The following is a 13,727-nucleotide window of genomic DNA, read 5'->3' as shown; positions in this document are numbered from 1 at the left end:
ATCACATTTCTAAACAAGAGGGTCAAATTTGTCATTTCCGTATCAATGCACTGGAAAATACAAAAAATGTTTCTCATCACGTTTAATCAACATGTCATAAGATTTTCTTGAGTGATTGAGCCATTGCAATTGGACCTCATCTTCATTAGTAACCGAGCCTAAACATAGTCAACTTAATTCTATAAGTGATCCTCTTGGGCTCGATAATCTTGTTTTGATTTTTAAATATCAAAGGCCCAAAAGGCGTAAGTGAATGACTTACTTAGGGCCGATTGCATATGGTTTGTTAGATGAATGTTAGGGTTGGTGCATCACACGCGAAAAATATCACGGGCCCATTATTACCAACTTATCTTTAAGTGAATCAATAGGGTTAATGTGAACTTGCGATGCGTGCATACCAAAAAAAAGCCCTTGAGGCCCATCCTTAACTGATTTGAATTGTTTTGTGATTTGCGATTTTTTATATAATTGTTCAAGTGAGTATGTATACTTAGTTGAGTGATCCCTTATTATAAATTGATGAGTGTTTGGCCCGACACCATGGGGCCTAGGGAGGTGAAGTGACGGCCTATCCCAAACTCGGAGTAGGAACCTTTTAACCTTAGCTTCATTACCTTTTTAGGTATCTAAACCTCATAAGTTTATCTGTATGTCTTTGTGCTTGGCATAAAAACCCAAAAAATCTTGACAATCATTATAAGTATGATTTCTCCCTATTACTTTGGATTGAAATTTTCATTGTTGAAAATTCGCAAAAATCAATCGAGCACCTTGAGTGTTTAAGCTTACAATTGAAAATTTGGCTATCACATACAAATCTCATACACCTCTGATCCGTACCTATGAAACAGATGGTTTGCTTAAGTTTTCAATTTTTGGGCTTAAGATAACATTTTGTGCTTAAATTCTTCCGAGTCAAAATTAAATTTTGAGGCATATAATTGAAATTACATTTTCAATAAAACTTTTTCTTGACCACTTTATGAACATAAAATTCAAATCACATTTTATGTAATTGATTTCTTGAATAAAAATCGCCTCATTTTTACAAGAAAAATGTCACGAATTAATCTTTCAACATTGGTGTCATGTTTCACTGATGAAATGTTTGGAATTGAATGAGCCTTCAATCAATAACTACGGATCGATCTTTTAATGATATCTCCTCTTACTATGAAATGTTGAAGAATATCAAATTCCCTTAAATAGGGATTATGGAATATGTAGCATCGCATCGCTTTCATTATGAGAGGCGGCCTCATGGAAAGATCATTTCTCATTCAAGTACTAACATTGTTGTCTTCCTTGGTCGGGTTGTATTTAACGGTTATTTAATAAAAATTCTTTTATCTGACCACATGCAAAATGGCCGCGGAAAGATGGTCAACATATACCGAAGGGGATTACATCATATGGATAAATCCCTCTCTCACTTGGCAAATGTGATGGGACAAAGATACCACATTCATTGCAAAAGGGTGTATATCATTCCTAAATCGAGTCCAATTGAGGATGGAAATGACACGTTTCATTTCCTTTCCATAGGTGATAATTGGGATTACCCTCGTCTACGATACTGTTTCTAATAGACTTTGTATCAATACTTGAATTCTATCCATGATAAATCGCATAGTCAAGAAGCTCCATGTGCACTTATGTGGAGAATTGATCGAATTTTCACTGCCCAATTGTGTCTTTGACTATGAAGCACTTATAGAGTTACTTTTGTTCATGTCCCATGAATTGAGGCTGCCTTCTTTAGTTCTTATGTGGAGAATTGATCGATTTTGGGGACGACAGTTCACTGGAGAAGTTTCTCCTTTTCCCTTGGCTTGAAGATCCGTGTTTCATTCACCGTAAGTGGCGAAAGCTCAAGGTTGTTCGTATTTTTATTCCCAAACTTCTGAGCTTGCACGTACTTGAACATCTCATGTGTGAGGATCTGGAAAGTTCCTTCCATTTAGGGATCCACAAAACTAGTGTAAAGTCCTTGATTTATACTGGGCAATTTATCCATTTCCATATAATATCGACTCCGTCTTCCCTAGCAGTGGCTTGCATTGAAATCACATTTGAGTGGCCTCGTCGTCCTCATAATGCTCACCATAGATATAAACTCTTGAAGGATCTTTCGAGTGTGAAAAGTTTGACTTTAGATAACATGAATGAGGTACATCTACTTACATTAGAAAATGTTTTCTTATATTCCTTTTTCATAGCTCTTAATTTCTTATGGCAATCTTAACTTTGTTACTATCTTCGTACTTTCTTATTTAGTTTCTACATGAGAGATCGGATCTTTATATTCTCTCACATTCTTCTCCGACCTCGGTGAATTAAAGTTGAAAACACATAACTTGCAATTAGAATATAGATTTCTTGCCGTAATGCTCCACAATTGTCCTAATTTGAGTCATTTGGAGTTCATTAAGGTATGTATTGTCATTCCTGGATGAAGTCTACTGCCGAGATTCTATTAAGGGATATGTTCAATAGAAATCATAAAACTTATCATCAAAGTGCAATAAAATGCTAAAACTTGTCAAATTAATTCAATTAAGTTTTTCTGTAAATTTCATCCTACACGGCTATTGAAAAACACCGATGTGACATTTCTTAATCATTTCTCTATCCTACATGGCAAATATACTCAAGCAACTTATTCACATCGATGCTCGATCCGCCGTCGAGACTCTTGCGCAATGCCAAATTGTCAAACTTAAGTTGCGCCTTGGTGGTACAAGAAACTACATGAGGGAGAAGAGGTAGGAGACTGAAAGAGAGACATATCATTTTGGGTGATAAATAAGTAAGGTACCTAAAATCACATCGTTTTGATGATGTGAATAAGTTGGCCGAGTGTATTTGTCACATATGATAGATAAATAATTAAGAAATACTGCTTTAGCATTTTCCTTTAACCAAGTAGGACGGAGTTAATGGAAAGACTCAATTGAATCAATTTGACAAGTATTAGAATTTGACTGCATTTTTTGCAAGTTTTAGGACTCAATTGCACTTTGATGATAAGTTTTAGGACTTTTAGTGAACATATCTCTTCTATCAACTAACTTGCATACATTTGTAAATCGGGGCATTGCGGTGTTTGAAATGATGGATATGATATCCAACCATGTGCCCGTAGTGGATTTGATATTCAACCATATGCATCGGTGCTTCCTATCGTTACTTAAGGTGATCAAAATTCGTAATTACAAAAAGAGTAATAAAGCACTCGTAGCTGTAGTGTTCTATTAAAGACCGCTCGAGTTTTGAAGAAATTATATATACATCCACATGGAAGGCAACTCGCTGTCTTGGTGCAACTCCTAAATGATCTTCCTAAGGCCTCGGATCAGCGTGAAATTAGGCAATATAATACTCTAGACTTTTATAGATGATTTCGTGATCTGCGAATCGATATATTATGGGATGAAAATGAATATCATTTGGTCAATCAAAAGTTTCCCATGATATGATGACTTGAATCTGTGTTTTCTTTGTTTTAGGTCCGAAAATGTGTTTTTTTTTTTTTTACATTACATTTACTGCTTTGTGACTTTTCATGATTTTTTTAGGACTCCGTTTCACATAATGAAAAATATGATAGTCACTCGGAACATCTTGATGCATAACATATAAAAATTACAAAAAAATTTATGGATGTTTGATATATTTAACACAATTTATAGTTTCATGCTATCCTATTGATGTTCTTGAGTCAGCATGTTGTTTTGTGTATGTGACACGGGCCGAGGTTTTCATGCCCCAAACGGTCGTGAAGATGGCCGAGAGATGACCCAAGACTTGCTGTGTCTTGGTCCCCTAGGGTTTGTCTAGGGTTTTCTACTAGTTTCTATAATATTCTAGAAGGTTTTCGGGGACGGACGAGTCGGTAATTTGGCAAAGTTCTAAAACCTTCCTATTTATTGTCGGTGGTTGGGGAGTCGGTAGATGAAGTCTAGGCCGTTAGATGAGATCTAGATCTACGGTTGTAATCCGAGGTCCCTTCCTATATAAAGGGGAGTCCTCCTTCTCATTTGATTATCCACAAAAGAAATAGAAAGCATTCCTTCCCGCAGCCTCTCTCTCTCGATCATCCTCTCTCTCTCTACAGGATCCAGGTTAGAAAGGCGATGAATAAAAAGAAAAGGCTTAGCTCGGGTGCTCCAACGATTCAAAGGAAGCCCGAGTCGCCGCACGGGTCGATCACAATCTCCCGGCCCGTGACATATGTCTATTTTAAGTCGTGATAATGACTTGCTTGGTGTCTTCTTTTGAAAAATCCCAAAGTATAAAAGTTGTTCATTAGGGTCTCATTTAGTAGAATAAAAATTTTAATACAATAATATTGAGATTTGATTATTCATTTGTGTGAAATCCCGAGGGGTGTCTGTTATGTAGATAATGCTTGTCTTCTACTAAGTCCTTAATGATTTTTACACGAAAATGAGGGTCTTTTAGGCAAAAGTGAAAAACACCAAAGTCGTCAAGAACACATTTTCCGGGAAAAGTACACTAGAAGTGCCATAACTTGTGTATGACGTTCATTTGAGTGCCATAACTTTCAAAACGTTCACTTAAGTGTCATAACTTTCAAAAATTATTCACTTGAGTGCTACGTCGGAGCAAAATCGTTCACTTGAATGCTACGTCGGAGCAAAATCATTCACTTGAGTGCTATAGTAACTTTTCCCGCGTGCCGCGTCATCTTTCCGGCGTCTACGGTAACTTTTCCGGCTGCCACGTCAACATGGCACTCAAGTGCATGATTTTTAAAAGTTATGGTACTTAAGTGAACGTTTTGAAAGTTATGGCACTCAAGTGAACGTTGTACAAAAGTTTTGGCACTTCTAGTGTACTTTTCCCCACATTTTCCTATCCATACAAAAAAAATTTAGATTTTTTGCATGCATTTTTCTATTTTTTCCGCATTTTTGGACCATTTCTAATCCGATCACATTTTTGAACAATAGGGTCAAATTTGTGACTTCTGTATCAATGCATTAGAAAATACAAAAAATGTTTCTCATCAAGTTTAATCAAAATGTCATAAGATTTTCTTGAGTGGTTGAGCCATTACAATTGGACATCATCTTTATTAATAACCGAGCCTAAACATAATCAACTTAATTCCATAAATGATTCTCTTAGGGCTCACTAATATTGTTTTGATTTTTTAATATCAAAGGCCTAAAAAGCCTAAGTGCATGACTTAATTAGGGCCGATTGCATATGGTTTGTTAGATGAATGTTAGGGTTGGTGCATGACATACGAAAAATCCACGGGCCCATTATAACCAACTCATCTTTAAGTGAATCAATAGGGTTAATGTGAAGTCGCAATGCGTGCATACAAAAAAAGCCCTTGAGGCCAGTCCTTGACTAATTTGAATTGCTTTGTGATTTGCAAATTTTGATATAATTGTTAATGTGAGTATGTATACTTAGTTGAGTGATCTATTGTTATAAATTGATGAGTGCTCAGCCCGATACCATAGGGCCCAGGGAGGCGAAGTGACGGCCCATCCCGAAGAATGGAGGCCCGCAATCGATATCCATTTTAATTCATTATATGTTGTACCCCTGATCAAGTCTCGAGGTTCTTTAATTAGGTTGTACATTGCCCTAACGAGTTGTGGGTCTTTATTTTCTCGTCCTTAGAATAGTCCATTATTTACATGCACTTTCTTTTCAAACTTTTGTTTGCTTTAGATGATTTTACGTTAGAATACATTTAAACATAGAAATGCCATGAAAAATATCCACCTAGAAGAACATTTGCATGAACACTTAGCAGTCGATAAAAACACGATTAGGAGTCAAACTGGTAAAACCTCGCGTGCTCACAAGTTAGATAACAATTAATTCCTTGCGGTAACAAAAAAGACTCTAGTATAAACTAGGGTAACCAAATTCTCGATCCTAGATCTCTGGTTGCATAGGGATTATGAATATCTCCCATTCTTAATCGGATTTCTAGCCGACCCCCAAAAAAGGTTAGTAGCGATTCCAAAATCGTTTCTTTTAAGAAATCATTGTTAATCCAAAAGTCTATTTGAATACTAAAACGAAATAGCCGCCAACCCTTCGTCATAGGGTAAGGGGGCTCCAAGAGCGCCCTCATCTCTTAGAAAGGCCGTCGGAACACATTGAACCCCCATAGTCGAACCCACCCGGGTCGACTCTCTCAATTTGGCGCCGATTCGCCGCTCACCACATTTTTTCATGTAAGCAAGTGCCCTCGACACATCCTGAAAAACGAGGGCCCCCTCACGGGGGACCCGAAATTTTTCCCCTATCGAGATAAACCGGCAACTTTACTGGGGATTTGAGAGGATTTAAACCGTAATTAACTGATTGGTTGGTATCTAACTTGTTCTACATTTTCTAGCGCATGTCTACGTAGCGAGGAAAATCACGTTTGTCACTAATTTGTGTTAAATGTTCTTGCAAGTGGGAGTTATAAGGGGAGACGTGATTGTTAACATCCTTTCGAAAGTTGGGTGCGGGGAATATATGATATGTGAGTATTTTTAGAGTCGATATTTTGATTATCAATTGTTGCGCATGCTTTTCATCGTATTGCCACTACACATTTGCACATACACCTGCGCCTAAAACCCCGGGCGCATCCCTTAGGAAACCAATATAAGGAATTAAAAATGGAATCTCCATGGGGAAAAAATAAGGAGTAATCCACTTTTCAATTTTGCTCATTTCGTACTATGCATTGGGTGCCAATGCAACGATAGTTATGCAATAGAATCACCCATTTCTAGAACTCGGAGTGGAAACCATTTAGCCTTAGCTTCCTTACCTTTTTAGGTGTCTAAACCTCACAAGTTTATCTACATGTCTTTGTGTTTGACATAAAAACCCAAAAAATCTTGCCAATCATTGTAAGTATGATTTCTCCCTCTTTCTTTGAATTGAAATTTCATTGTTGAAAATTCGCGAAGATCAATTGAGCACCTTGAGTGTTTAAGCTTACAATTGAAAATTTTGCTATCACATACAAATCTCATACACCTCTGATCCGTCCCCACAAAACATATGGTTTGGTTAAGTTTTCAATTTTTGGGCTTAAGATAACATTTTGTGCATAAATTCTTCCGAGTCAAAATAAAATTTTGGGGCAAATAATTGGAATCACATTTTCAATAAAAAAATTTCTTGACCACTTTATGAACATAAATTTCAAATCACGTTTTATGTAATTAATTTCTTGAATAAAAATCGCCTCATTTTTACAAGAAAAATGTCACGAATTAATCTTTCAAAATTGGTGCCATGTCTATGTGCATGAGTGGACATACTCCCATCCATGTCAAATATGTCAAATATCACCTTGAAATGCTCAATAACTTCATTTGTCAGCTCCAAGCTCTACACAGAGGAAAACCGAAATAAGCAACAACTTTTATGCTATTTAAAACGCCATCAGTAGAAATTATTTTACATTCAGTACCAAAGGCAATGTTGACCGGAATGTAATGCCAATTAAATACAGAGACTATTATTATCTGTTTGTAGCAGAAGAGAGGCTCAATTTCCAGGTAGCTTTACACATTGAAAATTTGACCATTTGGCGTACATATGCCATTTTCTTCAACTTAGTGCAAACATTCAATCATCCCACTAGCTCCTCAGCAACCATGGAAACTTAAAGGGAGATTGATATTCCGATTTCCAGAGAAAAAGGTGAGTAGGATGATCAGTAAAAACTTTCAGGTCAAAACAGATTAAGTATAGTGTTTTCCAATATCGACAGTGATCACATAATTGCATGCACATTTAGAGTATGCAGCATTCACTGCCCCAGACTGATAAGTCGCTTTGCATAATGTGAGAAATGAATTAGCTAAAAAATATTGAAAAACCTTTCGAGACATCATCAACCAACTTTTCTGATTCAAGGTCTTCCAAATTTTCGTTGGACTAAGATATCACATCATGTCACCTTCACGAGACTAGGGCGAAACAGTTGTACCTTCGGGTGACTTAAAAATAGTTTCACTTTGGCTAAAGAAATGAAAAAGAAAATTGTCGCTAAAACAAACTCATGAAATAAGAAGCCATCAACGTATTGCTGCAGGCAAAAACCAAACGAACCAACGGTAACTCCTTTACTATTTAGGTCCAACATATAGGTACCTGATCAGGACTTCTCTCAAAGGAACATGGAATTAGGTTCTCTGCTAGTCTGATATCACTGTCATAACCAAACTTCCTTAGAATGGTCCAAATTGTCTCCGGACTTCCTTTTTGTATGAACAGCCGATGGAGAGCCAGGAACCCTGTCAATGTCAGCCCACGTTCATTGACAGCTGTGAATGACGCCTCTTGAAGAGCCATCTTGACTCCCACTACTATCTGGGGAGGCAGTAGAGGCGCGTTAAAACATTTGACCTGTCAAATAGATGAACTGAGGTGATATGAACACCTGCCAAAGACTACATAACAGGATATACGCTTGCTAAAATTTCCTTGAAATAGCCAGGGATGATGCTGAGCTATCAGAATTTCTTGGCACTTAAAAACAGTCTCTCAATCAATATACATGAACTCCCGTAGAAGGAAGATACACCGTTGAAAGCACAAAAGGAGACCTGAAAATCATTTAGCTCTGCGTCACTGAGGGCACCATCCCGATCATGATCACAGAGAATGAAAATCCGCTTCAGTGCTCTCCCACAACGAGGACTTAAGAGTTTGCATCGATTGATCAAGTAGTGGGCCGATAGGATGAAGAACAGCCCTTTGTGCATAGTAGAAAACCTCCAGGATCTGCAGGGATAAAAACGTTCAACACAGAGAGAACATTACTAGACCACTATAACTAATACAAGAGAGCTGATCATTCAACCAAAACCTCAATTTGTCTGTAGGTTGAGCATTCGGCACAAGTTTCGATCTCCTGAAATTGATGCATTATTCGTGCCATCACGCCGTCCAAGAAAATTTCCGGATGCTCATCTCTCAAATTTAGTTTGCAACCCACCACCATAACCGGGACTTTTACCTAAAGAAGACATTTAAGAGATTTCTGCTCAGTGACTCAAACTCGCCAGAATGAATGAATGAAAGTGCTATTTCCGGCCAAAGAAAAAGGAAAAAAAGGAAAAAATCCTCGACTTCAGCAATCGAGAGTAATAGTTTTCGAAGGAAGTTGCAATTCTTTCTCATGGATTGCAGGGAATCAAGAAACAAAGGGACGGCCAATTTACAATACCTAACCTCTATTTGACGAAGCTGCAGAAGCCAAAAGGTAGTCAATCGATCAAGGGTGGCAGGCTGATCAACTGCATACGTAAGAACCACAGCATCAGCCCGCCTCAGCTCTTCAACCAATTTCCCGCTGTCCTCCACTCTGATTTCGTATTCATGCGAAAACAAATATTGAATGAGCTAACATAACACCATTTTCAAACATATATATGACACTCTTGATGATGATATGATCATGATGACGACGATAGCTAAGCAGAATTGTTGCGATAGAGCACCTTGAAGAGGTGTCAACAATCGTAACCGGCACACCATAAGGATTCAAGTCTTCGGGCAAACGCGTAGGTGGCAACACTGGAGGGACTTCCGCCGGGAAAAAATCAGTGGCTGCGGCGCAGACCAACCTTGATTTCCCAGTGCCAGGGTCCCCAGCAACCACGATTCGAACGCTGGTTCTACCACCAGGGAAAGCATTAGCAGAAGCGTTTTCCATCAAATCTGCAAGACTACCCCCACCAAATCCCCTGAATAAATCATCGGACACATCCAAAACAACACAAATTAATCTCGCTGCTTCGCGAAAAATAAGAAATTTAGAAAGCAAAGTAAAAAACGCGGAAAAGATTCAAACATCAGGATTCCAAAAAGTGAGAATTGAATTACAAAGTTTCTCCTGAGAGCACAAATAGCAGGCCATGCACCTCGATCCAATTCCACTGGATCTTAACCCGCACTGATTTTTCTCCGGCACTCAGACATTTTACGACTTGGACAGTCCAGTTCGGGAAAAAAGGAAAGTAAACGGAAGGACATTGAATCTTTAGAAACAACACAATCTGCAAACAGCGAAAGAACAAAACGAGAGTAAAAGACGAGCAAAAATCTGCATTCAGAAACAAGAGCGAGGGAGGGAGAGAGACAGACGTTTCGTACCTGCTGATCGATAGAGAAGAATGATAAGAAGAAGAGAATAACGTAAATCCTGAATATTTCAGGTGACAAGATATTAGTCATAATCAATTTAAGTGAATTTTGAATATTTAAGGAACTAAGAAAATTAGGATATTAGTTCAATTCATCATTCGCGAAATCTTGAGAAATGTACGTGCAATCTTAATTATCTCTGATAGATTTGTTGAAGGTCGGACTAAGCATAATAAATCGATTCTCGATTTCATAATATTGAAATCGGTTATGGTCGGTCCGATTTCCGGTCCAAAGGTCAGGTCTTCTGTACCGTTATTTTCCCCTCTCGCCAGAAAGATAGAAAAGAAGGAAAGCCATTTACTTTGACATTCCGCACGTTGTTTTGCGCATAATTTGTGTCTCGACCGCCGTCTGACTATCTGCCAAGCGGCGGCGAGCTCTCCCGGCGAAACCAATCGAAAGGCGTAAAGGTGGAACGCTCGGAGCTCAAGAAGTCCACGCCTTGCAATGGCGTATCGTTCGGTGTTCGACGCTGGCGAAATCACGTCGGAGTTCGACAAGGCCGGAATCAGCTCTCATTTCATCCCCTGCATTTGGAAGTAAATTTCTCTCTTTCCTCCGAAAAGCTCTCTAATTTAAGACTTGGGTGCTTTGATTTTACCCTTGTTTAGCATAATCTTGATCGTCTATTGCCCTTGGTGAAGATGGGTGGCGCGAAACCCTAGCTGCGAGTGGAGCGACATACCGTCGTTGCCCTCCGCCGCGTACTCGCTGCTGAATTCAAAGTTCAAGCCTTTGACCTCGACCCTTCACTCCCGAGTCGATTCTAGCGACCAAGTCACCACCAAACTTCTCATCAAGTTACAGGTTTGTTGTTTTTGTTCGTGTCATGATGTTGGAGAGATTCTATGATGCAACGCATTTCAATGCATCGTTGTCGTGCTTCACTGGTCACTCCCCTACCTATGTTCAAATAATGCAAAGAGGCGAGAACTTGATAAGCCAATACCGCATTGGGCAGTATCATTGTTAGGTGGAAACCTTCTCGCAATTTTGGGGTTGCCTTTGTTGATTCTTTGTTTAAATTGTTGTAACTAGAATGAGGCTTTTGTGGAGGCTGTGATCATGACATACGATACACGCCTAGGCAAATATTGTGGGAAACCCCGTCCAGGAGGTCCCAGGTCAACTCTATGCGTATCGTCTCAGGTATTCTTGTGTGATTGAGCTATGTTTTTTTCAATCTTTTTGTTTTTCTACGAAGAGGTATTTTCTATGCCTTTAACTCGTAATGCATTAGGTTGGTTGCAAAATGGGGTGCAAATTCTGTGCCACCGGAAGCATGGGATTCAAAAGCCATTTATCATCTGGAGAAATCGTGGAACAATTGGTTCATGCCTCTCATATATCCTCTGTACGGAATGTCGTATTCATGGTTAGTACTTTCCCTCGTGCTAGATAAATCTTGCATTGGTACTGGTGTTATCTATCATAATCTTCTGTTAATTTTGCCGGGCAGGGAATGGGAGAACCTTTGAATAATTATACTGCAGTAGTGGAAGCTATCCGTGTGATGACCAGGTCACCATTCCAGTTGTCACTAAAGAGAATAACTGTGTCAACGGTATGATTATCGTTTTTCTTGTTATACACCCTACAATTCCACTTCTCATGAATGCCTTGTTAATTTCTTGATGATTCCTTGTGCCAGTTCACCAGTCCAGAATTCTCTGCAAATTTGCTTAGCTTGTTACTCTCTGCCTCTTCCGTCTCTTAGAATGATTTGGGAAGACATCTTGAGTGGTTTTGGTCCCCTCATTTGTCATTGTTCATTGCTCCGATAGAGATACAAGTTTCTCAATATTTTCCCTGCGGTGCTACTTCAGTTTTTGTAAAAAATTTTAAATTGTTTAAATGAAGTTTTAACATCAGTAGGTAGTTAGTAGATTATTGTTGCCCATAGATTTCTAAACCTTTGAAAAACTATTGTGTGGTTGGAGGCATAAGATGACTGTGCCAGAAGAAACTCTAAAAGCATTTACTGTACTTAACGCAGGTTGGTGTCACTCATGCTATTAGCAAGCTTCATAATGATCTACCGGGCGTGAACTTAGCTGTATCATTGCATGCGCCAGTTCAAGACATCCGTTGTCAGATAATGCCTGCCGCTCGTGCTTTTCCTCTGGAAAGACTTATGGACACATTGCAAGTATATCAAAAGAACAGGTAGCAGTGGTTGCAACCCCAAAATTGTCGATTAATCGCTGCTACGAATTTGTTTGATCCCATTTAAGTTTCTCGACATGAGTTTATACTAATATCCGAAGGTAGTTTGTTTGATGCAGTAAGCAGAAAATCTTTATCGAGTACATAATGCTCAATGGAGTAAATGATGAAGATCAGCATGCCCACCAACTGGGCAAGTTGCTGGAGACATTTGATGTCGTATGTCATTCATCAGATTGCGTATCTGAATATTCTAATTAGTTCTCATCCAGCAGGCATTGATCTTCACTCTCTTCATATTTGTCTTTCCAAACAGGTTGTGAACTTGATACCTTTCAATCCAATCGGCAGTATTAGTCATTTTAGATCAAGCAGCGATATCAAAGTATCAACTTTCCAGAAAGTGCTTAGGGGTACTTATAACATCCGCACAACAGTTCGTAAGCAAATGGGTCAGGATATAAGTGGCGCATGTGGTCAGTTGGTTGTGAATCTTCCCAACAAGAGATCCTCAGTTAATGCGGAGCTCCTAACTGATATAGAGGATATACATCTTTGAGTTTGTCAAATCTGTTTGAGGTGAGAGAAGATGCAGTATAGTTTTCTCTTCAGCGCTGATCCAATTAGTTTGTAGTTGAGTGAAGCCTGATTATTCAATCCATAATTGTGTGAGGTTTTCCATCAAGAAATAAAATATGTCTCACTGTTAATCTGACTATCATTTTCAGGAAGCATTGGAGACTGGATTTACTTGGACAAAGTGAGTACCGACAAAGTTCTCAGACAGTAGATCGGTTGGACGGCTCACAAATTCAGGATTAGAAGTTGCCCATTTCAGAGCTGTTCAAGTAAAGACTTTTACCCGTTGTCAAACCATGGTTTAACAACCTAATACGAGTTGAAACTCCCAATTCCCCAGGTCACTGATGTGACTCACAGTTGCAGAAGATCTGACCGGCTAATGTTTATATGTGCTCTCGCATTCTTTCTGCTGAGAAGCGATGCCACAAAAGGATTTTCCATTCTTGCTGATACTTTGCCCCATTTCCCAGCAAATGATGAGGAAAAGATCGAGATGAAGGGTTTGCATTTTGCTTGATGTATTGATTTTCTTACTCGTTTCTAGTTTTTGTTTCTTTGGTTCCCTTGTATTGAGCCTTCTTATTCAGTGGATGCATCGATTTGATTGGTCATTATGTCATGAAGTTTTGCCTCATTGTATCAAAGGATCAAGACCGAGTTAATGCAAAGTATTTATACTTTGGGAACAAATTGTGGTTCAGTTCAACATCCAGTGCTGGAAGCAGTTAAAGTGGGCAGATTCACCCGCACACATTTTG

The 13,727-nt window shown here is 38.8% G+C and overlaps 1 protein-coding gene and 1 pseudogene across 1 annotated transcript; one reads left to right on the top strand and one right to left on the bottom strand.

Moving 5' to 3' along the window:
* Positions 1–2,631: 2,631 nt before the first annotated feature.
* LOC115735767 lies at positions 2,632–9,727 on the bottom strand (annotated as a pseudogene).
* Positions 9,728–10,544: 817 nt separating this feature from the next.
* On the top strand, positions 10,545–13,637 carry LOC115735870 (dual-specificity RNA methyltransferase RlmN). Its single transcript, XM_030667298.2, has 9 exons — positions 10,545–10,760; positions 10,866–11,028; positions 11,260–11,370; positions 11,462–11,596; positions 11,681–11,785; positions 12,218–12,387; positions 12,507–12,606; positions 12,704–12,966; positions 13,116–13,637. The coding sequence occupies exons 1-8, from the start codon at positions 10,669–10,671 to the stop codon at positions 12,944–12,946; spliced, it is 1,119 nt and encodes a 372-aa protein (XP_030523158.1). The 5' UTR covers positions 10,545–10,668; the 3' UTR covers positions 12,947–12,966; positions 13,116–13,637.
* The last annotated feature ends 90 nt before the right edge of the window (positions 13,638–13,727 follow it).

The sequence above is a fragment of the Rhodamnia argentea genome, chromosome 11, assembly GCF_020921035.1.
Source record: "Rhodamnia argentea isolate NSW1041297 chromosome 11, ASM2092103v1, whole genome shotgun sequence".
NCBI lineage: Eukaryota > Viridiplantae > Streptophyta > Magnoliopsida > Myrtales > Myrtaceae > Rhodamnia > Rhodamnia argentea.
Note: the sequence above shows the minus strand (reverse complement) of the source record. Positions and strands in the feature narration are given on the sequence as shown.

Coding starts and splice junctions, on each gene's coding strand:
- LOC115735870 (XM_030667298.2), top strand. CDS start 10,669: ATGGCGTATCGTTCGGTGTTCGACGCTGGCGAAATCACGTCGGAGTTC. Junction 11,029..11,259: donor AACTTCTCATCAAGTTACAG/GTTTGTTGTTTT, acceptor TGTTGTAACTAG/AATGAGGCTTTTGTGGAGGC. Junction 11,597..11,680: donor TACGGAATGTCGTATTCATG/GTTAGTACTTTC, acceptor TTTGCCGGGCAG/GGAATGGGAGAACCTTTGAA.